Source organism: Heterodontus francisci, chromosome 8 (assembly GCF_036365525.1).
Source record: "Heterodontus francisci isolate sHetFra1 chromosome 8, sHetFra1.hap1, whole genome shotgun sequence".
Taxonomy (NCBI): domain Eukaryota; kingdom Metazoa; phylum Chordata; class Chondrichthyes; order Heterodontiformes; family Heterodontidae; genus Heterodontus; species Heterodontus francisci.
The window spans coordinates 71140182-71164649 of NC_090378.1; the positions used below are offsets into that span (position 1 = coordinate 71140182).

Below are 24468 nucleotides of genomic sequence, written 5' to 3' on the forward strand. Positions count from 1 at the left end.
CCTCCTTGCACCCTCTTCACAACTTACATTCCCACCGAGTTGTGTGTCATCAGCAAATTTGGAAATAGTATATTTTGTCCCCACATCCAAATCATTTATATAGATTGCAAACAGCTGTGGCCCCAGCACTGATCCTTATGGGTACCGCAGTAGTAACAGCCTGCCATCCTGAGAATGAGCCACTTATTCCTACTTTCTGTTTTCTGTCTGTTAACCAATTCTCAATCCGGACCAGAAGGGGCTAATTAATAATCTTGTTGTAAAAGAACCTTTAGGGATGAGTGACCATAATATGATAGAATTTTACATTATGCTTGAAAGTGAGGTAATTCAATCTGAAGCCAGGGTGTTAAATTTGAACACAGGAATTTATGAAGGTATGAAGGGCAAATTGGCTGAGGTGGATTGGGAAAATACATTAAAAGGTTAGACAGTATATAGGCAATGGATAATCTTTAAAGAATTATTATGTAGTTTACAGCAACTGTACATTCCTTCAAGGCAGAAAAACCCCCAAAGCAAAGGCTGTCAACTGTGGCTAACAAAAGAAGTTAAGGAATGAATAAGATTAAAAGCCCTATAAAGTTGTCAGAAATAGTAGCAAACCTGAGGATTGGGAGGATTTCAGAATACAGCAAAGGAGGGCCAAGAAACTGATAAAGAAAGGGAGAATAGAATATGAATGTAAACTAGCAAAAAACATAAAAATGGACAGTAAAAGCTTCTATAGGTATGTAAAAAGGAAACGTTTGGCTCAGACAAATGTGGTCCATTGCAGGCAGAGTCAGGAGAATCTATAATGGGGAATAGAGAAATGGCAGAGAAGCTAAATGATTACTTTGCGTCTGTCTTCACTGAGGACGATGCAAGAAATCTCCCAGAATTAGAAATCCAAGGGACGAGGGAGAATGAGGAATTAGTATTAGTAAGAAGGTTGTATTGGAGAAATTAATGGGGCTGAAGGTTGATAAGTCCCCAAGGACCGAATATTCTACATTCCAGATAGTTGAAAGAGATAGTTATGGAGATAATGGATGCATTGGTGATCATCTTCCAAAATTCTGCTGATTCTGGAATGGTTCCTGCAGATTGGAAGGTAGCAAATGTCACCCCACTATTTAAGGTGGCAGGGAGAGAGAAAACAGGGAACTACAGGCCTGTTAGCCCTACATCAGTAGCAGGAAAATGTTAGAATCTATTCTAAAGGATGTGATAAATGGACACTTGGATAATAATGATCTGATTGGGCATAGTCAACATGGATTTATGAATGGGAAATCATGTTTGACGAACCTGCTGGAGTTTTTTTGAGAATGTTACGAACAGAATTGATAAAGGGGAGTTAGTGAACGTGGTATACTTGGATTTTCAGAAGGCTTTTGATAAAGTCCCCGACAGGAGGTTGGTTTACAAAATTAAAGCATATGGGATAGGAGGTAATATACTGGCAGGGATTAAGGATTGGTTAACAGGCAGGAAACAGAGAGTAGGAATAAATGGGTCATGGCAGGCTGTGATGAGTGGGGTACCGCAAGGATCAGTACTTGGCCCCAGCTGTTCACAATATATCAATGTTTTGGATGTGTGGACCAAATGTAATATTTCAAAGTTTGCAGACGACACAAAAAAATGTGAGGTTATCCATTTTGGTAGGAGGAACAGAAGTGCAGAGTATTACTTAAATGGTAAGAGATTAGAAAGTGTAGATGTACAAAGGGACCTGGGTGTCCTTGTCAATAAACCACTGAAAGCCAACATGCAGGTGCAGCAAACAATTAAGAAGGCTAATGGTATGTCATACTCAAATCATAAAGGGATGTGGGGAAAAAGCATTGAAGTGGATGATCAGCCATTATCGTTCTGAATGGCGGAGCAGGCTCAATGGGCTGAATGGCCTACCCCTGTTCCTATGTTGATTAAGCAAAGTTCTTATTTTAAACTGCAAAGCCCACACATCCTCACGGATCAAAGAAATACCTATCTAGGACATGTTCAACATAGCATAACATACCAACTTCCAGGCATAGCTGACATTGTAGGCCTCTTTGCTGGTTTCTCGTAACCGATTTATATGCCATGACAAAGAGGAGTTTACAGGCACAGTAATAACCTGACTTCCCAAGGGTAGGCTGCATAGAGATATAAAAAATAAATAATTTACATGCTTACTATGAACATTTCTATAAATTTCAAACCACAAAACACACTAGCAAAATTCAGACAAAGTGGTATTACATTTGCAATGATGAAACAAACATACATAGGTGGCGAGGAAAATGAAACATTATTAAGAGAGAGACCAAAGTCTAATGGGAGTTTTTTTGACTCTCAATTCTTGCACAAGATTGATATCAAGATAAAATTTCCTGCTTGAACGAAAATCCATCACTTCAAGTATCTCTCCAGAATTATCCAAGGGACTTCACAGACAAGGAAGAGCCACTTACTTCGAGAGTGGCTCCATTTATTACAATGGAGGTCACACCATCAGACCAAAATGGGAAGTGAGCCAGAGAACCAATACCAGTAAACTGTCACTGGCAAAGTATGCATCCATACCAAGTCAGTAGCGTGCCTTAGATTGTTTCGAAGCCAATATGAAAGTATATCGGCCAACATCTATGGAATCATTTTGGGACGTATATGGCTCCTTTCCATGCCGGCGACCTGAAGAGACGTAGACTCAAAGTGCTAAATTTCCAGTGTAGTAGCTAATTTGGCCCCCATTGAGAGTAGTTGACTCTGGAGATCAATTCAAGAAATTTTCAGGTTTGTGTTGCTCATATTGGACAACACACTTAACCAATAGAGCTATTAGGGGAGTTATTTGTTCTGTTTAATAACCAACTTTACCTTCTGTTCTCTTGGCTTTTTAATACGTTACCTGAGAATGTTCTGTCTGACAAGTTGAAATCTTGGAATATTCTCATAGTGTATTATATCAGTGTGAAGTGGCGGCTCTGTTAGCAGGTATGGCCTAGTCAAGGATGGATGCATAAGAGTGTAACCTGAAAGAGAAAGGAAAAGGAACTGAAGAATTTAATGGTGTTCTATTGGACTATGAATACTATGTTTATAAATAAGAGTCTTCAAAGCTGTTTCCATATTCACAGTAAAAAGATGATCATCTGACAAACCAACAGCCGGTGAAATGAAGACTGATTACAAGATAATCAAATTGACCCTGGCCCTTTTACTGCTGATTTTTTTTTTTAAGTGGTTGTTTCAAAATTAAAGATCTCTTTTGCCCTGTTCATGTTAGAGAGAGATCTGTAATCTGCTTGAACTCCTTGTGCTGTGGAATTCAGTGTATTTGCTTTGTGACTGTGAAAACACAGGAACCTCTGTTCCCATGCAAGGAGATAATATTGGCCAGTAGCACCAATACTAATTGCATCTCTCTCACCTTTATTATCTATTAAGAATGTGTAGGAGGCAGAAGAATCACGATAGTAAGTTACATCCTCCAGAATGTAAGCCAAATTCACATCCACTCCCACAATTCCTAGCAGCATGTTCCCGAAGTAGCAGGGCTTACTGACAGTCATGATCAATCCTGTGGAGATTAATTAGAAAAATACATAATAATTTGCCACTTTGAATATAAAAGGATAATTTGGCATTGTGGAGATGAGGATTTCTCTAGGAAGATAGATATGCCTTAGGAATAGGCTCCATGATCAACAGCTGTCTTTCAGTACTTTGCTCAAGTTGCTGTCTGAGAGCGCAAGTTGAGTCTCAGCAGTCTATTTGTTCACAGAGGATATCACAGCTAAGCTCAATAATCGTTTCATCCAATATCCATGCACATACACGCTTTTAAAGTGTTAGCCATGGCTCAGTGGTTAGAACTCTCACCTGAGGCAGAATGTTGTGCATTCAAGTACCTCTCGAGAGACTTGAGCATATACAATGCAGGATGATATTTAACAGCAGTACGGAGGGAGTGCTGCACTGTTGGAAGTGCCGTCTTTCAGATGAGATGACATCTGAGGCTCCGCCTGTCCTCTCAGGTGGATCCATGGCACTACGCGAAGACGACAGGAGAGTTCTGCTAATGCCCTAGCCAACATTTATCCCTCAACTAACACCATCAAAACAGATTATCTGGCCATTTATCTTAATATTGTCTGTGGACCTTGCTGTGCGCAAATTGGCAGCCTGGTTATATATATTTTTTTTAAAGTGCACTTCATTGGCTGTGAAGCAATTTGGGATGGCTTAATAATTTGAAAGGAATTTTATAATTGTAAGTTCTTTCTTTTTTCCTATCTAGTATGGTTAAGTGGATTGCAATCGTGAGTGGGAACCTTGAATAAATTTCCTTTTCCTTAAATAATTATAGCACTCTCCCCAGGTCAGATCAGCTAACTCAGGATAAGCCTGGGACTTAAGCTAGAACGATTTCTTCTGTATAGCTCATTGCAATACGGACAGTGATTCATTGGGGTCACTCTGGTTCTGAATGCTTCAACTGAAATCGGGTGGCAGCCTGTACCACTTTGTTGCACTGATAATGTTACTGGCATCGGCAAAGGGCCCTTCTTCTCCAAGAGAGGTTTCTGTCCTTCCTTAACTTGCCTTGGTAGGGATGCTACATGGAGACCAAGCAGAAATAGGAAAGGAGAGAAAGCAGCACCTTAAGGGAAAGAAAAGCAGCACTCACCATCACCCATTTCATCAGTGTACGGCAGACTAAACACTGCCTCATCTATCATTCGATTTGGCAGGTTTGTGTAAAAGCGTCCTACTGTGGTCTCCAGGTTACTCAACTGGTTCAATACCATCATTGTCCCTTTTATAACGGGGAGTAAGGTGTGATCAGGAATTCCGTATTTTGCTGAGTTCTGTTCTGCCAGGTCTCGAAGAAAGGCGAGCTCCTTCAAACCAGTTACACCCTCTAAAATGAAAAGATTAATAGCTAGAAATTGTTAAGTTATTGAAACAAGTGAAATTTTGTTCTATGCAATACATACTCAATGTAGAAGCAAAATGGGAAGAAAATAAATGCTCGCATAAACTCTTTCCCCTCCCTTATATTATTTCCCACTCCTTCTTGCAGATACTGGTTCATGGGATTTTCGCTGACTGTCCATCCATCCATCTTTCTCTCTATCCTAGGAAGCACCTAACCTCCAATCCTCACAGTGACATAGTTGCATTTGGGAATTCAAATTAGAGGTTGGAACTTGTTTTTGCAGTTTACAGCTCCATTAAAGAATTATATTCTTTGCAGCAAATTATCTGAACACGAAGTTCTGAAAACTCAATCCAAAATATAAACTTGTTCGATTAAGTATCTTTTCCAAACTGCCACACACTACTACATCTAATACAATTCCTTTAATCTGCTGGCTTGTTATTGAAGGATTAATGTTATTATCCACAGCAACCCTTTCAAATTTGTACAGCATGAAATCTCCCACATTATACCGATCACACTGAATACAAAGCATCTTCTGACATTGCTTTCAGGTATTTGGAGGCTTTGTTGTCATTTGTATTACTTAATTCAGTCAGATCCTTTAATTCTAATTTTCATTTAAAAAGGAATCAAACTTTATCTCTGCAAGATTCTCCAATCTCTCAACTCCGTTAAGATCTTTGGTCCTAATGGTACCTCTCCCACTGTCCTCAAGATACACACCAATTCCCGATACCATCGCTTCAAATTCATTTACCTTCCACGAGAGGGGGTGCAATTCTAGATTTAGTCTTAGGAAATGAAGCTGGGCAAGTGGATGAAGTAGCAATGGGTACCATTTTGGAGATAATGAACATAATGGGGTTAGATTTAGCATTATTATGGAAAAGGACAAGGATAGAACAGGAGTAAAAGCTCCAATTGGGGGAAGGCAAATTTTACGAAGCTGAGAAGTGATCTGGCTAAAGTGGACTGGATACAGTTACTTGAAGAAAAATCAGTGGCTTTCAAAAGCGAGATTCTACAGGCACAGTGTAGGCATGTCCCCATAAAGAAAAAGGATGGTATTGTCAAATCTAGAGCCCCTTGGTTATCTAGAAGCGTACAGGGTAGGATAAAGCAGAAAAAGAAAGCTTATGACAGTCACAATAAACCTAATACTTTGGAAAGCGGAGAGGAGTATAGAAAGTGCAGGGATGAAGTAAAGGAGGAAATTCGGAAAGCAAATAGATGACGTGAAAAATATTGGCAGGTAAAATCAAGGAAAACCCAAAGATGTTTTATCACTACATTAAGAGCGAGAGAATAACTAAGGAAAGGGTAGGATCTATCAGAGATGTACAAGGTAACATGTGTGTGGATGCAGAAGGTGTGAGCAGCGTTCCTAATGAGTACTTTATCTCTGTTTTCAAAAACAAGAGATGATGATGCAGACATTGTAGTTAAAGAGAAGAGTGAAATATTAGATACGATAAACATAAGAGAGGAAGTACTAGAGGGTCTGGCATCCTTGAAAGTGGATAAATCACCAGGGCCAGATGGATTGTATCTCTGACTGTTAAAGGAAGCCAGGGAGGAAATAGCAGATGCTCTGAGGACCATCTTCAAATCCTCACTAGAAACAGGCAAGGTACCAGAGGATTGGAGGTCTGCAAATGTTATGCCATTGTTTAAAAAGGGTGCGAGGGTTGGGTCAGATAATTTAATTATAGGCTGGTCAGTCTAATCTCAGAGGTGGGAAAATTATTAGAGATAGGATAAACTGTCACTTAGAAAGGCACAGATTAATCAGGAATAGTCAGCATGGATTTGTTAAGGAAAGGTTGCATCTACTAACTTAATGGAATATTCCGAGGAAGTAACAAGGAGGATTTATGAGGGTAGTGCAGTGGATGTAGTCTACATGGATTTTAGTAAGGCATTGACAAGCTCCCACATGGCAGATTGGTCAGAAAAGTAAAAGCCCATGGGATACAGGGGAATGTGGCAAGTTGGATCCAAAATTGTCTCAGAAACAGGAAACAAAGGGTAACGGTCGACAGATGTTTTTGCGAATGGAAGGCAGTTTCCAGTGGTGTTCCACAGGGCTCAGTTTTGGGTCACTTGCTGTTTGTAGTATATCTTAATGATTTGGACTTAAATGTGGGAGGCATGATTGGGAAATCTGTAGGTAACACAAAAATTGGCCGTGTAGTTGATAGTGAAGAGGATAACTGTAGACTCCAGAATGATATCAATAGTTTGGTCGAGTGGGTGGAGAAGTGGCAAATGGAATTCAATCCGGAGAAGTGTGAGATAAAGCATTTGGGGAGGGCAAACAAGCAAGGGAATACACAATAAAACGGGAGGAAATTGAGAGGGGTAGAGGAAGTGAGAGACCTTGGAATTCATGTCCACAGGTCCTTGAAGGTGGCAGGACAGGTAGATAAATTTGTGAAGGCGGCATATGGAATGCTTTCCTTTATTGGCCGAGATATAGAATACAAAAGCAGGGATGTAATGCTGGAACTGTATAAGACACTGGTTAGGCCACAGCTGGAATACTGTGTACAGTTCTGGTCAACACATTAGAGGAAGGACATAATTGCTCTGGAGAGAGTACAGAGGGGATTTACAAGAATGTTGCCAGGGCTTGAAAGTTGCAGCTATAAAGGAAACATTGGGTAAGCTAGGGTCATTTTCCTTCAAACAGAGGAGGCTGAGGGGTGGCTTAATTGAGATGTACAAAATTGAGGGGTCTAGATAGAGTAGACAGGAAGGACCCGTTTTCCCTAGCGGAGAGGTCAATTACCAGAGGGCACAGACTTAAGGTGACTGGAAGAAGGATTAGAGGGGACAAGAGGAAAAACTTTTTCACCCAGAGGGTGGTGGGTGTTTGGAATTCACTGTTTGGATCAGTGGTGGAGGCAGAAACCCTCAACTCATTTAAAAGGTACCTGCACCTGCACCTGAAATGCTGTAACCTGCAAGGCTACAGACCAGGTGCTGGAAGGTGGGATTAGATTAGGCGGCTAGTTTTTCCAGGCGGCGCAGACATGATGGACTAAATGGCCTCTTTCTGTGCTGTAACTTTTCTACGGTTCTATGGTTCCATATTCCTTATTCTCAATCAACTTCTTGGAATTTAGTTTGTTCCAAAGATATGACAACTGCTGTTAACTTGTAAAATTTTCATTCTCTTGACAGTTAAGCAAAACTACAATTGCCAGTATGTTTTATGGTCTGCTGATTGATCCACTGGTGATTTTAATGCCTACTTCACACATTCACAGCTCTATTCTTCGAACTTTGATGAATTATTTGTCATTATTGTAGACATCTCCAAATCATCTGACAGGGTGATGCACCATTTTTCAAAGAATTTACCAACAGCTGGCCTCCAATCATATTATTATGAAGGCTGTTTAGTTATTCTTTCCAACTGCTCTGTGGTGTAGTCGGTGGCTCATCCTTTGACACTTTCAACACAAGGATTCCCCAGGGTTCAGCTCTCTCTCCCACTTCAAAAAATAACATCTTTCATGTTTCATCTAATTCTATCCACTCTTCTGCTGAACGCTCCACTCTATATTCATAAGGTTCCTTCAGATTGAACACTTCTGGCACTGAGCCTCTAGTTCTCACATTATAGTGGCTAAGCCATTACACCCTAAGCTCCACCACAAACTTCAATAGGAAAATTAAAGTACTGTTTCTTTTCAATTCTTCAAAGTCACAAGAGTAGGTTTCCATCATTACCACTTGAGCATTTAGATCACCTGGACAGTTTTTCTTTGGGGGCAGGGGGTGGGGGGGGGGGGGGGAGGGGGAGAGGGAGAGTGAAGAGAAAGCAGACAAGTCTCCTACCTGTGCCCCCTATGTCAAAGTGGTACGTCTAGGGGAATTTGCAGACTACCTCAGACATTTTATCCATCCTCCATGATAATCCCTCAATTAAACTTGACAGTTGAGAGTTAGTGCGAATTGTGTCGAGACCTTTGTAAAGGTTCTAGAACTCGCCCAACCTAAGGTATTGATCTAGAAGGAGGTCGTTCAACAAAGTAAAGTTACTTTCTGGCTCCCTGAGGAGCAGAAGAATTCAATTATATTTTTCTTCAGCCCGAGGATAGGCTTCTGGATTTGCATTTTAGAGCAGCATAGTGCTGTTCAAATATCTGTCAACAGATCGGCGTCCTCATGGGCAGGGGCAGCCTGTCCGAAACAACAGAATTTTGGTGAGCGTCTGCAGCCCACAACATGGCAACTAGGAATTCTACTCCTTCACATTTACATCAGTGGAGTAGGATGCATCAGAATTCCAACCCGAGTTACATTAGGAGAGATGGAGAGAAAATCAGGGAAGAGGGAAAGAAGAAGCAAAGTCAGTAGGTAATGTACAAGTATAAATACTAATTAAATCTTTCGAAACATTTGCGCTCCAACAGGCTGCTAGAACCACAAGTAGTAAAATAAAAGCAAAATACTGCAGATGCTGGAAATCCGAAATAAAAACAAGAAATGCTGGAAATACTCAGCAGGTCTGGCAGCATCTGTGGAGAGAGAAGCAGAGTTAACGTTTCAGGGCAATGACCCTAGAAGTCACTGAAATGAAACGTTAACTCTGCTTCTCTCACCACAGATGCTGCCAGACCTGCTGAGTATTTCCAGCATTTCTTGTTTTTATTTTCGAACCACAAGTAGACCAGTTTCTCACCATTCATGAGGGCATACGTAAGGATCATCACAGAGTTATTGAGATGTCCATTTTCCTCACTGATAACACTCAGGGTTGCCTTCTTCTCTTCTTCAGAGGAGTCCTTTGAAGTGATGCCAGATGACAGGTAGATTATCACCATGTCAGTGGCTGTGATTTAAAGAAAAATCTTTAGTTCACTTTACAATTACTTTATTCTGTATTCTGACATGTCCCAGTAGTATTTGTTGTAGTATTCTTCCACCAATGCTATTGTGTTATAGGTCTCTACCAATGGCTACGTGGCTAAAGGCACTCAGTTGAGTGCCACTGAATCGCACAGTGCGTACCAGTGAATTGTATAGAACAAAAAGATTGCAGATTTCATCTCTGATCTGTGCCAAGCTAGCTGATCCCAGTTGGGGCAGCTATGGGGCACTATGATTGGCCTTGGATCCATCATATCATGTTTTGATGTAGAGTAAATCTCCTTTGACTCTGCCTTAGCCCCAACTTCAGAAAAGTATACTGCAACAGAGTAACATCCCCATTTTCCACACCAATAAACCTTGTGCCTTTCTCACAAGACCGCAACAAATGTCAAATTACAAGCAATTTTGAACTTCCTATCCTGCAATTGTGGACAAATATCTTCCATGTCTTTCCATTCTTGCACCTTCAGCAGCCAATCTATTCATAGTCACTGTAAATTATCTCCAAAGGTAAAGAAAAAAAAACTTAGGAATTACTTCTCAATCTCTCCCTCCCCACTGTCAGGGGGGCAAGTGACTTACATTCACCTCGCGCAGCAAAACCGTTGGGATTAGTGGTAAGGAAATGATTACACGTGAATTCTCACTACAGTTTCAACACTCAGGGTTTCACAGGCTCATTAGCCCACCAGGCCACACTATTCTCTACAGTACTTTCAAATAAAAACAGCAACTGGGTGTTGTTAAGGATTTCATTGCTTATATTACTCAAATTCAGCCTTTAATTGATTAGTCTTAACACAAACAAAATGGATTCCGAAACTGATCCATGTAAAAACTGAAAAAGAAAATAAGAATTTGGCAACAACCCACTTAAAGCTGGGATTCACCATCATTTGGGGCGTGGGGGAGTGAAGCTCTCAGCACTTGAGATCCTCGGCTGCAGTTGGTAAGCAACAAACTGTGGACACCCTTTAAACTGGTAATGAACTCAACTCTCGTAATGGAGCAAAGCTCCTACCAGAGACCTCTGCATTCTCTAACCCAGTGCTCTAACACAGGTTTCTTTGTGGTGACCCCCTACTGCAAATATTAACATACTACGACAGATTCCTTGTCCTAACTTCTGAAAGATCGTGTCAGCTACCCAAAAAGAAAACAAAGCTGTCATTGAAAAATGTGATGGACAGAAATGTGGCGATCTTGTGGATCCTCTAGGTCTAACTGTCCCATTTGAAAGCTATGCTGTAACAGAACTGATTACTGTGTAAAAACAAATCTGGGTCATTCAAAACATGTACCCTCCTTGGTCTGATATTTCAGGACCACACTAGGTATGTATTACTTAGGGAGCACAGAATATTAATTTTAAAAAAAACCCTTCACAGATTGCATGTGAAATTTAAATCATAGGCTGAGCATGAGCCACATGCTGCAAAGACAGTCAAATGGATACAGGCACTATGATATTAACCATACTGGCCAGGTTTGGTTGCAAGTCTGTGCTGAGCCACTTTGTAAGTGGAGCACTGCAGTGGACTCAGTGCACTAGGTTTGAGGGGAAAAACACAGCCAGAGTTGCTAATCCTGTTCACTCCCCAGTAAACCCTGCAGGACTGCATCAAACAGCCTGCCAACAACTAAGCTCATGTATATGCAAGGTATGACCCATCCCCTGCAACTGTACCCGACCCTAGCTGTGTCTCCTAGATAACAAAAAGAGGAAATTGGGGGAAGGGGAAGCATATAAACACTGACCATTTTACAGTTTGGAGAATGTCAATAATGCAATTAAAGCCCAATTTTCAGTCTGAAAGTAAAAAGTTAAGTTTTCTAACGGTTTCATTTCCTCTTCGTACTCACGTGCATGGATCCTGGTGCTGTTGTTTGTATTCTGAAGTAACTGAAAAGCTTTGTGAAACCCCAGTGCATGCTGGGTGGCACCATCCACTGATTTTATGTTGCTCAGGAATGTGGTCATTTTTCTTTTAGTCTCACTGGTGGCTGGAGACAAATATGTCTTGTAACACTGGTCCAATGAGCATGTTCGGACTGCATCTGCCACAGCCAGCACGGAAATCTAGGCACGAAGCAAAAAAAGTTATTCCTGAAATTTCTCTCCAATAGCCTTAATTTGCTTTGCCTGCACAGCTTGCATTTTTGTGTCAATTTCCAGAACAGTCCAATTTTCTTATTTTCAACAATCAAACCACAATTACTACAAAACTAAACTGTGAAGAATTTTGATTCCTTTCCTTCAGTTTTCTCACCTTTTTCCTCCCTCTCCTGAAAGTGTCTGTTCAAGCAGCCCAGTGCTAGCTTGCCCAACTGGTCGTTCTTCATATGGAGCTTTAGAGATGGGAACAAACACTCTACGCTCAATAGTACTGTACCCTCCTTGCATTTATGCATATGATCTTCGTCGTTATCCATTGTGTGCATGGGGGTGTGTGTGGGTGGGTGAAGGGGGAAGAAATTATTTGCTTTCATCTCGCGTCTCATTTGATCTCGTTAATTAGAACAGTGGAGTATAAAATTAAGAACATATGCAACATGGAATAAGGATCTGCTTCCTCTCCACAGACCCCATACAAGATCTACCCTATCATGGACGCATTCCCTCCATTTAATTCCCTAACGTGAAGTCTGCATCAGTACTGCATGATTTTTGAATGGTTATCAAGAAAAAACAAAGTCTGCACAGTCAGAGTTAAATAACCTGTTTGTACATACATTATCCATTCCTTGGTGCTTTAAAGATTGGGATTACACATTTCCAGGTCAAATATGTCTGCTCTGGTAGAAAGCTATTGGTCGGAATCTTACGCTAACCCAGCGAGCTGGATGGGCGGGGGTGGGATGGCGTAAAACTGAGCGGGAGTCTCTGGGAGGCCTTCCCGACCCGCTCCCACCCCACTTTACACGGGCCGCAGAGGGTGAGTAATGGGCTGCCCGCCCCAGGCCAATCAAGGTCCTTATGTGGCCACTTAAGGGCCTTCGCCCGTTTTCGCGGGTATTTTACCCATGGCAAGTAGGCATCCGTTAAAGGCCACCCAGGACCCGAGATGTCCCCCATTCCCCCCAAAACGACCACCCTTGCCTCGCCGGGCCGTGACCTATCTGCCCAGCGAGGTAAACCAATCTTACCTTGGTCCTACTCCATGTCCTTGGCTGGCTGCAGTCCCAGCAGTGGCCACTGCTCCCGGTGGCACTGCTGGGATGAAGAGCTGCCGGCCCAATGATTGGCTGGCAAGCTCAATGAGGCGGGACTTCCTCCCTCAAGTGGGTGGAAGTCTCGCCTTGGCACAATTAAAGCCTCGGATCCCCGGGCCGGGCAGGTGTGGGTTTGCACCGACTTTTACATAGGTGGCCAGTTCCCATCTGCCCGTCGTAAAATCTAGCCCTTGTCTGTGGGATATTCTACATTATGAACACCAGAGAAGGTTGGAAAGAACTCACCTTGTCGTGCTCATCAATTGACGTTAATATTACTTGTGCAGCATCTTTGGCTATTTGAAGCTGTATGTCTGTGGCTGAAGCCCCATGGTCCACCACCACCACAATGTGCTTTGATTGTGGCCTCACCGTAGAGACATAAACAGGCCTGAACCAAAAGAATTCCAAAAATATTTGCAAATGAAGATCAATTATTAATGAAGAACCAAATCAATGATTTTGTTTATTACATTTTCTCAAAAGTTAATCATTGCTCCCTCTAATTTTCTCCCCATCTTTGCTGAAGGCACTGGGCTGAAATTTATGGTACCATTGCCATAATCGTTGGCGGACGTAAACAATGGCGGTCCATCGGCGTGGATTGCATGTCATGGAGCCGCTGTGGTATTCAGTGCGGTAGCTCATTTAAATGGCCAGGGCAGACCGCCCACCCCGATGACATGGAGGGGGCGGGCTGTCCAACCCCGGCAATGGAGTCAGCAGCCTTTGCACAGGTGCTGATTTATTTATTTATTTAGAGATACAGCACTGAAACAGGCCCTTCAGCCCACTGAGTCTGTGCTGACCATCAACCACCCATTTATACTTATGCTACACTAATCCCATATTCCTACCACATCCCCACCTGTCCCTATATTTCCCTACCACCTACCGATTCTAGGGGCAATTTATAATGGCCAATTTACCTATAAACCTGCAAGTCTTTGGCTGTGGGAGGAAACCGCAGCACCCGACGAAAACCCACGCAGTCACAGGGAGAACTTGCAAACTCCACACAGGCACTACCCAGAATTGAACCCGGGTAACTGGAGCTTTGAGGCTGCAGTGCTAACACCTGATGCCATTTTTAAAGGGCTTCGAGCCCTTCCATTTAATTTAAATATTTAAAGAGAAATGTTACAAAAATTTTTAAAAACATTTAATTTTCCCCTCTCCCACCCCACCCCCCCAATAACCAGAGCATTACTTGCTCTCTTCACCCCTCCACCCCCACCCCCCAAAACACTTCCCCTGCCCTTCAGGTATTTACATTAATTAACATATTGAAATTGGGCTCCCATCGCTGAGCGGTGTGGGTGAAGTGGGGGGGGGGGGGGGGTGGCGTGGGGGAAGAGAGCGTCACGAGGCCTCGCCACTGCTGGCAATATAGGGCCGGGCCTTCCTGGCATAGAGGTCTGTGGCGGGCCTCTCCCAGAGGCATTTTCCGATGTCGGGGGTCTGTAAAATTCAGCCCACTGACTCATGATGGGGTACATATTTATGAGCACCGATAGCTCACCTATACTTCTTACAAGTTGCAAATTTTCATTTGTAATCTTATTCAAGCAACCCACTCCTATCTACATCCACATGCAAGCACTTTCTGTACATAGCTTCATCCACGAGAAAAGCTATTGTCTCCTGGTAACAATCAGACAGGGACTAATCAACTATTCACAAATCAGAGAAATATTTTACTGAATCAAAAATCTTGCACATTGGGAAGTGACTGGGATCGTGTGCTTAGATCAGACGTATTTGACTGGAATTAATTCAGATTTTTGGGAGAGAAAATGACATTGGTTTATTAGGAAGTTAGAACTAGCCTTCCAGGGGTTAATTGGCAGCAAGCAAATGAAGTAAATAGAATGTTACAAATGACGTAACTTCATTCCATTAATTACGTGCATTTTTGCAAAGATCCAACCTGACTAGATAATATGTTATTTATCATGCTACTGTAGTTTCATCTTCAACTGCAGGGCCTTTACTCCATGTCCTAAAGCACAAGCTTTATGTATATTTCCTAATATATTCCTTAGTGCATTAGTTTAATGAAACTGTAAACATATGGTTTCTAACTGTAAACAGATTCAATAAAATTGTTGTATTTACCAATTCGTCAAAACTAAAGCACACGACGGGAAATACCAAGGTATGTGTTGAAATCAAGTAATCAAAAAGAAAACTCGCAAGTCCTCAGAGAATGGAGCCAAAATTTCCTACCTACTCCGATGTTCATAACCACCTTTGCAGCGAAACCTATGTGCTGGGAAAATGGTGAAAATCCCTTCTTCTGAGCTGAAGTATTGCCACTTAATACCAAGGTTTGACTTGAAGTTGTCAGCAAGAACTGTTGGGTTAAAAAAAAGTCAGATTGTTTCAAAGTAAAATATAGGTGGAAAATTCCTTGGGCATTTCATCCAATGGCTTTCCAGCTACTCAATCCAGAAAGCGCTACCATCATTTTTCGGGTATTAAACCAGACAGGCGCAACGTGGTCTCAAACCAGGATGGTGCTGGTGGGGATTGGTTGGGCGGGGTGGGGGGGGCTGGTGGTGCAGGGAAAGGGGTAGAAGGTTGTGTGCTCAGCTTCACGTTGCTATCATTGGAAATTCGTTAGCAATTAAACAAAATAAAATTAGCGAGTGGGAAATGGACTTTTAAAAATGAAGCGTAAGATATCAGAGTTTTGGTGCCCATATTTCATCTGACACTTTTTCAAATACAAATCATAGTCCAGACACTCTAGTCCAAACTGGATCAGTGGTAGAAGGCCAGAATGAACTTGAGGCTCCATTTGCAGGAGGATGAAATTGCAAAGTGCTGAACTCTCACTTTCAAGTGCCTAAGATCAACAGCAGGGAACTGTGCTGATCCCATGGCAGCTGGAAGATGTAAAGACAACCCCATGCAGACAGTGTAAAGTGACACAGCCACGGTATTTAGCATTGACTAAAATACAGTTACATTCATGAGTTGTGAAGTGAAAGTAGCATGCATCACCTACATTCTTTCTCCTCACCTATATAGATGAAATTTACAGAAAATAACTGTCTGCACCAATTAACCTCTGTTCATCACATTTTTGTCAGACATTCTTAGTCCACTTTTTGCCATTACAATTTCCCAGGTTCACATTTATAATGAGTTTTGATTACATAAACTTGTCACACAATAAATGCAATCTGGCTGCTTAGCGACTTTCTAACCAGTGTGACCATATTCACAGACATCTTGAGGAAATTAGAGGGACTAACCACCATCTTGTATCATCTGCTTATTAGGTTTTCTTTATATTTGAAGCTATTGTCTCAGTTTCTTTTTAAGTTAAATTTTAGATTGTTACCATGCCCCTTAGAAGTAGTCTTTCATTTTTAACCTGAAATCCCCTTTTTGAATTTAAAATGTAAATAGTTGCTTTTTCTGCAACCATTTGCTTTTACTGTGAATTGGCAATCTTTTCTTTGGTTTATCTACATTGTCAGCAGTCTCCTCAGAATTTGAAACCAAAAATCCCAGCAGGGAGAATATAGTAACTCACTGTGTATAAATGAAAAGCAAAAATGATTAATGTAAACTTCAAGCCTACCATCTTTTGGCATGGTCTGTAGTTGAAGACAGGCCCATGATATCACCAGCTCCCCTCCCAACTCAACATAGTTTACTTGGACTGCTTGGTTTTGGTTTGCTCTAGCATAAAGCAGAACCGATGAGAGCAAATGGGCTCCTTATGTGATGTGAATTTCTGTGGTTTTATGGTATTAACGGAGTTGTAACTATGTGAACATGTATTATATAGTCGGCAAATAATTCTGTTTGATGAAGCATAGTGTTATTTTATAGTCAGGGACATTTTTTGAGAACGTAACACATCAATGGTGGTAGTGCGAAATGAAGTTTTTTTCCCCAATTGTGTTGCAGGAAGCCACCATTTGCCTCTTTTTTTCTGTTTAAATTTGAATAAAAACAGGATGTTTGAACCTGAATATCCACAGGAAATTACACTTTAATAAAGAAGGGTCATGGTGCACACACATAGGTAAGTACTGCCGATGGTACAAATTAGGCAATTTAGTGGAATGGGCAGATGCAATTTAATGTGGCTATATCAGAGAGGAGTCATTTAGAAATAGATAAAACAACAAGGATAGGAATATACGCTAAATGGAAAGATGTTGAAGGTTGTGAATGAACAGAGAGACTTAGGGGTTCAAATACATTTGCAGGTAGATACAATTATTTAAAAATCCCAGCAGCATGCTGTGTTTTATAAACATGTGTATAGAATGAGGCCAGAGTTAGAATACATTGTGCTGTTTTGTGGTGCCCCATTATAGAAAAGACATGAAAGCCATAACAAAGCATACAACATAAGGTTCATCATGACCGTATCAGGGATGAGAAACTGTACAAAAAGACTGGAAGAAACCAGGAGTATTTCGACTGCAGCAGAGAAGGCCAAGAGAAAGTTTAATAGACACTTTAAAAATTATGAAGAGTTTTGATAGAAGAAACAGTGATAAAGCTACTTGTTCTAGAGGGAGGCCAGTGTCAAGAGTCGGCAATTCAAAATGATCATGAAAACAGCACGGAGAGCGATTAGAAGACATTCTTCATTCATGGCGCTGGGAGCATGGACTGCTTTGCCAAAAGGAGGAGTTGTGGTAAACACCACTGCATATTTTAAGGGGAAACTAAATTCATATTTGAAGCAAAGGAAGATGGATGTGGGGAGAGTGGGGGCTGGGATCAGTTTTGGATTGCTCTAGCAAATATCCAACATAAACAATGCCTCTTCTGTGCTGTAGACTTCTATATTTCTAAGGGTCACTCTTGTATATTTTAAGGTCGATCTTAACTTCTGGACAGCCGATAGCAATAAGGCCAGAACTATTGACATCCTGATGCAGCTCACTGGATTTAGACTGCTACAATACTGGAAGCTTGTTAACAAGGTAAATCCAGAGGATGGGGACTGCAGTGATGGGAGATGGGAGTGATGAGAAGAAGAAGACTGGGGCAGCAAAGACCTAGACTATTTTTGTGGGGCCCAAAAAATTTTTTTAAACTTTTCTTTGCAAGGCCTCTGATTGTATTGCCTTTAAAACTAATCAGAGTGGCACTTGATTAAAATTGTCACTTGGACTTTATATATTGGATAGTATTTGACATAGAATTACATTAGATCTACAACACAGAAACAGGCCATGCAACCCAAGTGGTCAAGGCCTCTGTTTAAACTCATCAGCCTCCTCCCACTCTAATTACCTCTTTCCAACATGTTCCCATATTCTTCTATTTCATTCTCTCTCATGCATACATCAAGCTTCCCTTTGAATGTATAATTGCTATTCTTGTCAACCACTCCACGTGACAGCAATTTTCACATTCTCGCCATTAATGCATGAAAAAATTCCCCTTAAATATTTTAATTTAATCTGTTACTGGCTAATCTTCTAGCCGAGGAAAGACATTTAAACACTTCTGCTAGACAAAAGGAACTCGCAGAGGACGTAAGCTCATCAGCACTTAATTGCAGCTTTTAAATAGACGTCTTTTAAGAGTTGGTACTGAAGTAGCCAGTCATTTCACCCCTTGGAGGCAAAAGGCAGATCAAATTCATGAACAAAAGATAGTCTCACTCATTACTGTAAATTTCAGAAGATTCCGTGCACCAACTTATCAAGACATTTCAGTTTACAGCAAGTTCCCATCAGAACCAGAACCATAGGATCTGAACAAAAGAGCAATAAAACACCAAAAGATATGTCTGTAATTTAGAAAAACAAATCTTTGCCCCTCCCCAAAGTGTTCTCCCTCATCTTTACTGACATGAAGGTCCTGTTGCATTATGGTGTATGGTCACATGGATGCTTGCAATATTGTCATCTTATCCTCGTGGCCATTTTTGATGTTTATCCTAGAAAGGTGGTGTGGCAGGTTATTTGTTAGTAACAAGCATCAAAACTAAGCATAAACCTGTACACACACCACCCCCACACAAAAAACTACCAATGGAGTCATTGGATGATGACAATTAGAAGTGAGGATGCTGCCTAATTTTTCAATTAATCATAGACATCAATGCCAGTGTAATACCCAATAGTTGGGATCAACATTATCTTCACAGCACATCAACTTCAGGAAAAGTGCAGAATATCCTTATGTACATGGCTTTCTTTGATCTCACAAAAGCTTTTGACTCGGTGAATTGAACTGCCCTTTGGAAAGTGCTACAGGGATATGGATACCCAGGTAAGTTCACAAACATCATCCGTCTCCTATATGACATTTTGCAATTAACTACTATTCAAATTGCTCCACCTCAGGCCCCTTGCCTGTCAAAACAGGCGTCAAACAGGGGTGTGTCATTATACCAACAGTATTCTCAATTTTTCTTGCAACAGAATACAACTTAATACTGACTGGCTCCCCTCCAGGTGTGGTAATAACTTACTGCACTGATGGTAAACTCTTCATCCTCAACCGGCTGATAGCCAAAACGAAGACACCACACACTTCTGTAATTGAACTACAGTATACTGATGGCGCACAAGTTGGTCCTCACTCTGAAGAAGAACGACAACAGATAGTTGACACATTCAGCGAAATCTAAAAGAGCATGTATCTTGCCCTGAACACCAGGAAGACCAAAGTCCTCTACCAACCCACACCAAATGTATCAAATCCAACACCTTCAACTGAGATTCACAGAGAAGTATTGGAAAATGTCCCTCACTTCCCATATCTTGGAAGCTATCTGTCCCAAAAAACTGACACTGATGAAGAGGTACACCACCAAATTCGATGTGCTAGCTCAGCTAAGGTAAATTACATACTCAAGTTTGAGAAAGTCGTGACATCAGACCCAGCACTAAACTCAAAGTGTATCGAGTAATGGTTCTATCTACGCTTCTCTATGGTGCTGAAGCTTGGACAATTTATTGACGCTAGATCATCAATGTTGTCTTAGAAGGATCTGGTGAATCAAGTGAGAGGACAAAAGAACAAGCACGAATGTCTTCCAAGACATAGACATGCCAAGTAAATAGGCCATGAGAGGGATGGGGTATGTCGTCAGAAGGCCCGACTCAAGACTGCCCAAACAGATGCTTTACTCAGAGCCAAGCCAGGGAGCCTGTTCTCAATGGAACCAAAGCAAATGTTTCAAAGACAATCTCAAAGCCTCCATGAAGGTCTGCTCTATTATCAATACATAGGAAGCAGATGGCCAATTGTCACCAAAATAACGATCCATCATCAAAAATGGTGGAAAGACCTTCCATTCAACAAGGAGCAGCTACTGAGAGAGAACAGCGAGAGAGATGGAAAGGGAGAGCAGCTGTTTGATCCAACAATCTGCCACCACCTCTACCGGCCAACAACCGATGTCCTCACTGTGGGAGAGTCTGCAAGTCTAGGACAGGGCTCATAAGCCATCTGCAAACTCAGTCAACACTGACACCTCACTTTCACCCAGTTATCTGCAAGGAAGAATCATCCTTGACACAAAGGATTGCCGATGATGCTGATCACTTAACTCATAAGACAGGACCTTCCCAATTTGTTTGGTAACAGAAAGATAATACTTATGAGGAGGTGGTGGTGTAATGGTATTGTCACTGGATTAGTAACCCAGAGATCCAGGGTATTGCTCTTGGGACATGGGTTTGAATCCCACCACAGCAGAAGAAGGAATTTGAATTCAATTAATAAATCTGGAATTAAAAGCGAGTCTAATGATGGCCATGAAACCATTGTCGATTGTCGTAAAAACCCATCTGGTTTAGTAATGTCCTGTAGGGAAGGAAATCTGCTGTCCTTACCTGGTCTGGCCTACATGTGACTCCTGACCCACGGCAATGTAGTTGACTTTTAAATGCCCTCTGAAATGGCCTAGCAAGCCACTCAGTTGTATCTCACCGCTACAAAGTCAATAAGGAATGAAACTAGACAGACCACCTGGCATCGACAACAGCAAACCCGGCATCGACAACAGCAAACCCAGCCCCGTCAACCCTGCAGAGTACTCTTTACTAACATGTGGGGGCTTGTGCCAAAGTTGGGAGCGCTGTCCCACAGACTAGTCCAGCAACAGCCTGACATAGTCATGCTCACGGAATCATACCTTGCAGACAATGTCCCAGACACCACCATCACGATCCCGGGGTATGTTCTGTCCCATGAAGTCTCATGGCATCAGGTCAAACATGGGCAAGTAAACATCCTGCCAATTACCACCACCGCCTACCCCCACCCCCCCTCAGCTGATGAGTCAGTAATCCTACATGTTGAACACCACTTGGAGGAACCACTGAGGGTGGCAAGGGCATAGAATGTACTCTGGGTGGGGAACTTCAATGGCCATTACCAGGAGTGGCTCGGTAGCACCACTACTGACCGAGCTGGCATAGTCCTAAAGGACATAGCTGCTAGACTGGGTGTGCGGCAGGTGGTGGGGGAACCAACAAAAGGAAGAAACATACTTGACCTCGTCCTCACCAATCTGCCTGCCGCAGATGCATCTGTTCATGACAGTATTGGTAGGAGTGACCATCGCATAGTCCTTGTGGAGACGAAGTCCCGTCTTCACATTGAGGATACCCTCCATCGCGTTGTGTGGCACTACCGCTGTGCTAAACGGGATAGATTTCAAACAGATCTAGCAATGCAAAACTGGGCATCCATGAGCCACTGTGGGCCATCAGCAGCAGCAGAATTGTACTCAACCACAATCTGTAAACTCATGGCCCAGCATATCCCTCACTCTATCACTGCCATCAAGCTGGGTGTTGAACCCTGGTTCAATGAAAAGTGCAGGAGGGCATGCCAGGAGCAGCACCAGGCATACCTCAAAATGAGGTGTCAACCTGGTGAAGCTACAACCCAGGACAATCTGCATGTCAAACAGCATAAGCAGCATGCGATAGACAAATCTAAGCGATCCCACAACCAACAGATCAGATCTAAGCTCTGCAGTCCTGCCACATTCAGTTGTGAATGGTGGTGAATAATTAAACAACTAACTGGAGGAGGTGGCTCCACAAACATCTCAATGATGGGGGAGCCCAGCACATCAATGCAAAAAGATAAGGCTGAAGCATTTGCAACAATCTTCAGCCAAAAGTGCCAACTGGATGATCCATCTCGGCCTCCTCCTGAGGTCCCCAGCATTACAGTTGTCAGCCTTCAGCCAATTCAATTCACTTCACATGATATCAAGAAGCGACTGAAGGCACTGGATACTGCAAAGGCTTTGGGCCCAGACAACATTCCAGCAATAGTAATGAAGACCTGTGCTCCAGAACTTTCCGCGCCCCGAGCCAAGCTGTTCCAGTACAACACTGGCATCTACCCGGCAATGTGAAAAATTGCCCAAGTATGTCCTGTGCACAAAACATAGAACAAATCCAACCCGGTCAATTACCGCCCCATCAGCCTACTCTCTATCATCAGCAAAGTGATGGAAGGTGTCATCAACAGTGCCATCAAGCAGCACTTACTCAGCAATAACCTGCTCAGTGACGCTCAGTTTGGGTTCAGCCAGGGCCACTCAGCTCCTGACCTCATTACAGCCTTGGTTCAAATATGGACAAAAGAGCTGAACTCAAGAGGTGAGGTGAGACTGAATGCCCTTGACATCAAGGGAGCAATTGACAGAGTATGGCATCAAGGAGCCCTAACTGAAGTCAATGGGAATCAGGGGGAAAACTCTCCGCTGGTTGGAGTCGTACCTAGCACAAAGGAAGATGGTTGTGGTTGTTGGAGGCCAATTATCACAGCTCCAGGATATCACTGCAGGAATTCCTCAGGGTAGTGTCCTAGGGCCAAGCATCTTCAGCTGCTTCATCAATGACCTTCCTTCAATCATAACGTCAGAAATGGGGATGTTCACTGATGATTGCACAATGTTCAGCACCATTCACGACTCCTCAGATACTGAAGCAGCCTGTGTAGAAATGCAACAAGTCCTGAACAATATCCAGGCTTCAGCTGATAAGTGGCAAGTAACATTTGTGACACACGTGCCAGGCACAGCCATCTCCAACAGGAGGGAATCTAACCATCTACCTTTGACATTCAATGGCATTACCATCGCTGAACCCCCATGATCAACATCCTAGGGGTTACCATTGACCAGAAACTGAACTGAACCAGCCACATAAATGCTGTGACTACAAGAGCAGGTCAGAGGCTGGAAATTCTGCGGTGAGTAACTCCAGACTCCCTAATGCCTGTCCACCATCTGCAAGGCACTCGTCAGGAGTGTGATGGAATACTCTCCACTTGCCTGGATAGGTGAAGCTTCAACAACACTCAAGAAGCTCGATACCATCCAGGACAAAGCAGCCCGTTTGATTGGCACCACATCCACAATCATTCACTCCCTCCACCACCGACGCACAGTGGCAGCAGTGTGCACCATCTACAAGATGCACTGCAGCAACACACCAAGACTCCTTCGACAGCACCTTCCAAACCAGTGATCTCTACCACCTAGAAGGACAAGGGCAGCAGATGCACGGGAACACCACCACCTGCAAGTTCCCCTCCAAGCCACACACCATCCTGTCTTGGAAATATATCTTCACTATCTCTAGATCAAAATCCTGGAACTCCCTTCCTAACAGCACTGTGGGTATACCCACCCAACATGGACTGCAGCAGTTCAAGAAGGCATCACACCACCACCTTCTCTAGGGCAATTAGGGATGGGTAATAAATGCTGGCCTAGCCAGTGACGCCCACATCCACATAAACGAATAAAAGGAAATTAGAAGGCTCACTAAATTGGCCCCTGGGATGAGAGGGTTGTCCGATGATGAGAGACTGAGTAAACTGAGCCTATCTTGTCTGGAGTTCAGAAGACTGAGAGGTGATCTCATTGAAAATTACATGATTCTGAAAGGGTTTGACAGGGTAGACACTGAGAGGTTGTTTCACTGGCTGAGGAATCTAGAGCACAGGTGCACAGTCTCAGGGTAAGGAGATGATCATTTATGACGGAGATGTGGAGAAATTTCTTCATTCGAAGGGTTGTGAATTTTTGGGATTCTCTACCCCCGAAGGTAGTGGATGCTCCATCGTTGAATATATTTCAGGCTGGGATGGACAGATTTTTGGTCTCTCAGGGAATCGAGGGATATGGTGAGTGGGTGGGACGGTGGAAGCCCAAGATCAGCCACGATCATGCTGAATAGCGGAGCAGGCTCAATGGGCCATATGGTCTACTCCTGCTCCAATTTCTAATGTGACGCTCTTCGAACTCTGATGGAGTAATTGAGGATAAAAGAAAATGATTGAATTTTACTTCATGATAATTTTCTAGGAGTGTTCACTAGGGGTGAATTGTATAGAATCCTGTAGTATAATAACTATCTAAAAGGATTTTTAAATCAGCTTGGACGAAATAGCAAATAAGTTGAAGAGACTGAAATGAA

At 42.5% G+C, this 24468-nt stretch overlaps 1 protein-coding gene across 3 annotated transcripts in view; it reads right to left on the minus strand.

The window, feature by feature from the left end:
- Nucleotides 1-24468, minus strand: part of cachd1 (cache domain containing 1) — a 190041-nt gene that overhangs the window by 34577 nt on the left and 130996 nt on the right. For all 3 annotated transcript variants that reach the window (XM_068037313.1, XM_068037314.1, XM_068037312.1), the window contains 8 exons: nt 15251-15377; nt 13268-13412; nt 11672-11888; nt 9618-9767; nt 4667-4900; nt 3407-3556; nt 2885-3008; nt 2012-2129 (listed from right to left, as the gene is read on the minus strand). In XM_068037313.1, coding sequence (XP_067893414.1) covers nt 2012-2129; nt 2885-3008; nt 3407-3556; nt 4667-4900; nt 9618-9767; nt 11672-11888; nt 13268-13412; nt 15251-15377 — 1265 coding nt within the window. The remainder of the gene's footprint in view (nt 1-2011; nt 2130-2884; nt 3009-3406; nt 3557-4666; nt 4901-9617; nt 9768-11671; nt 11889-13267; nt 13413-15250; nt 15378-24468) is intronic.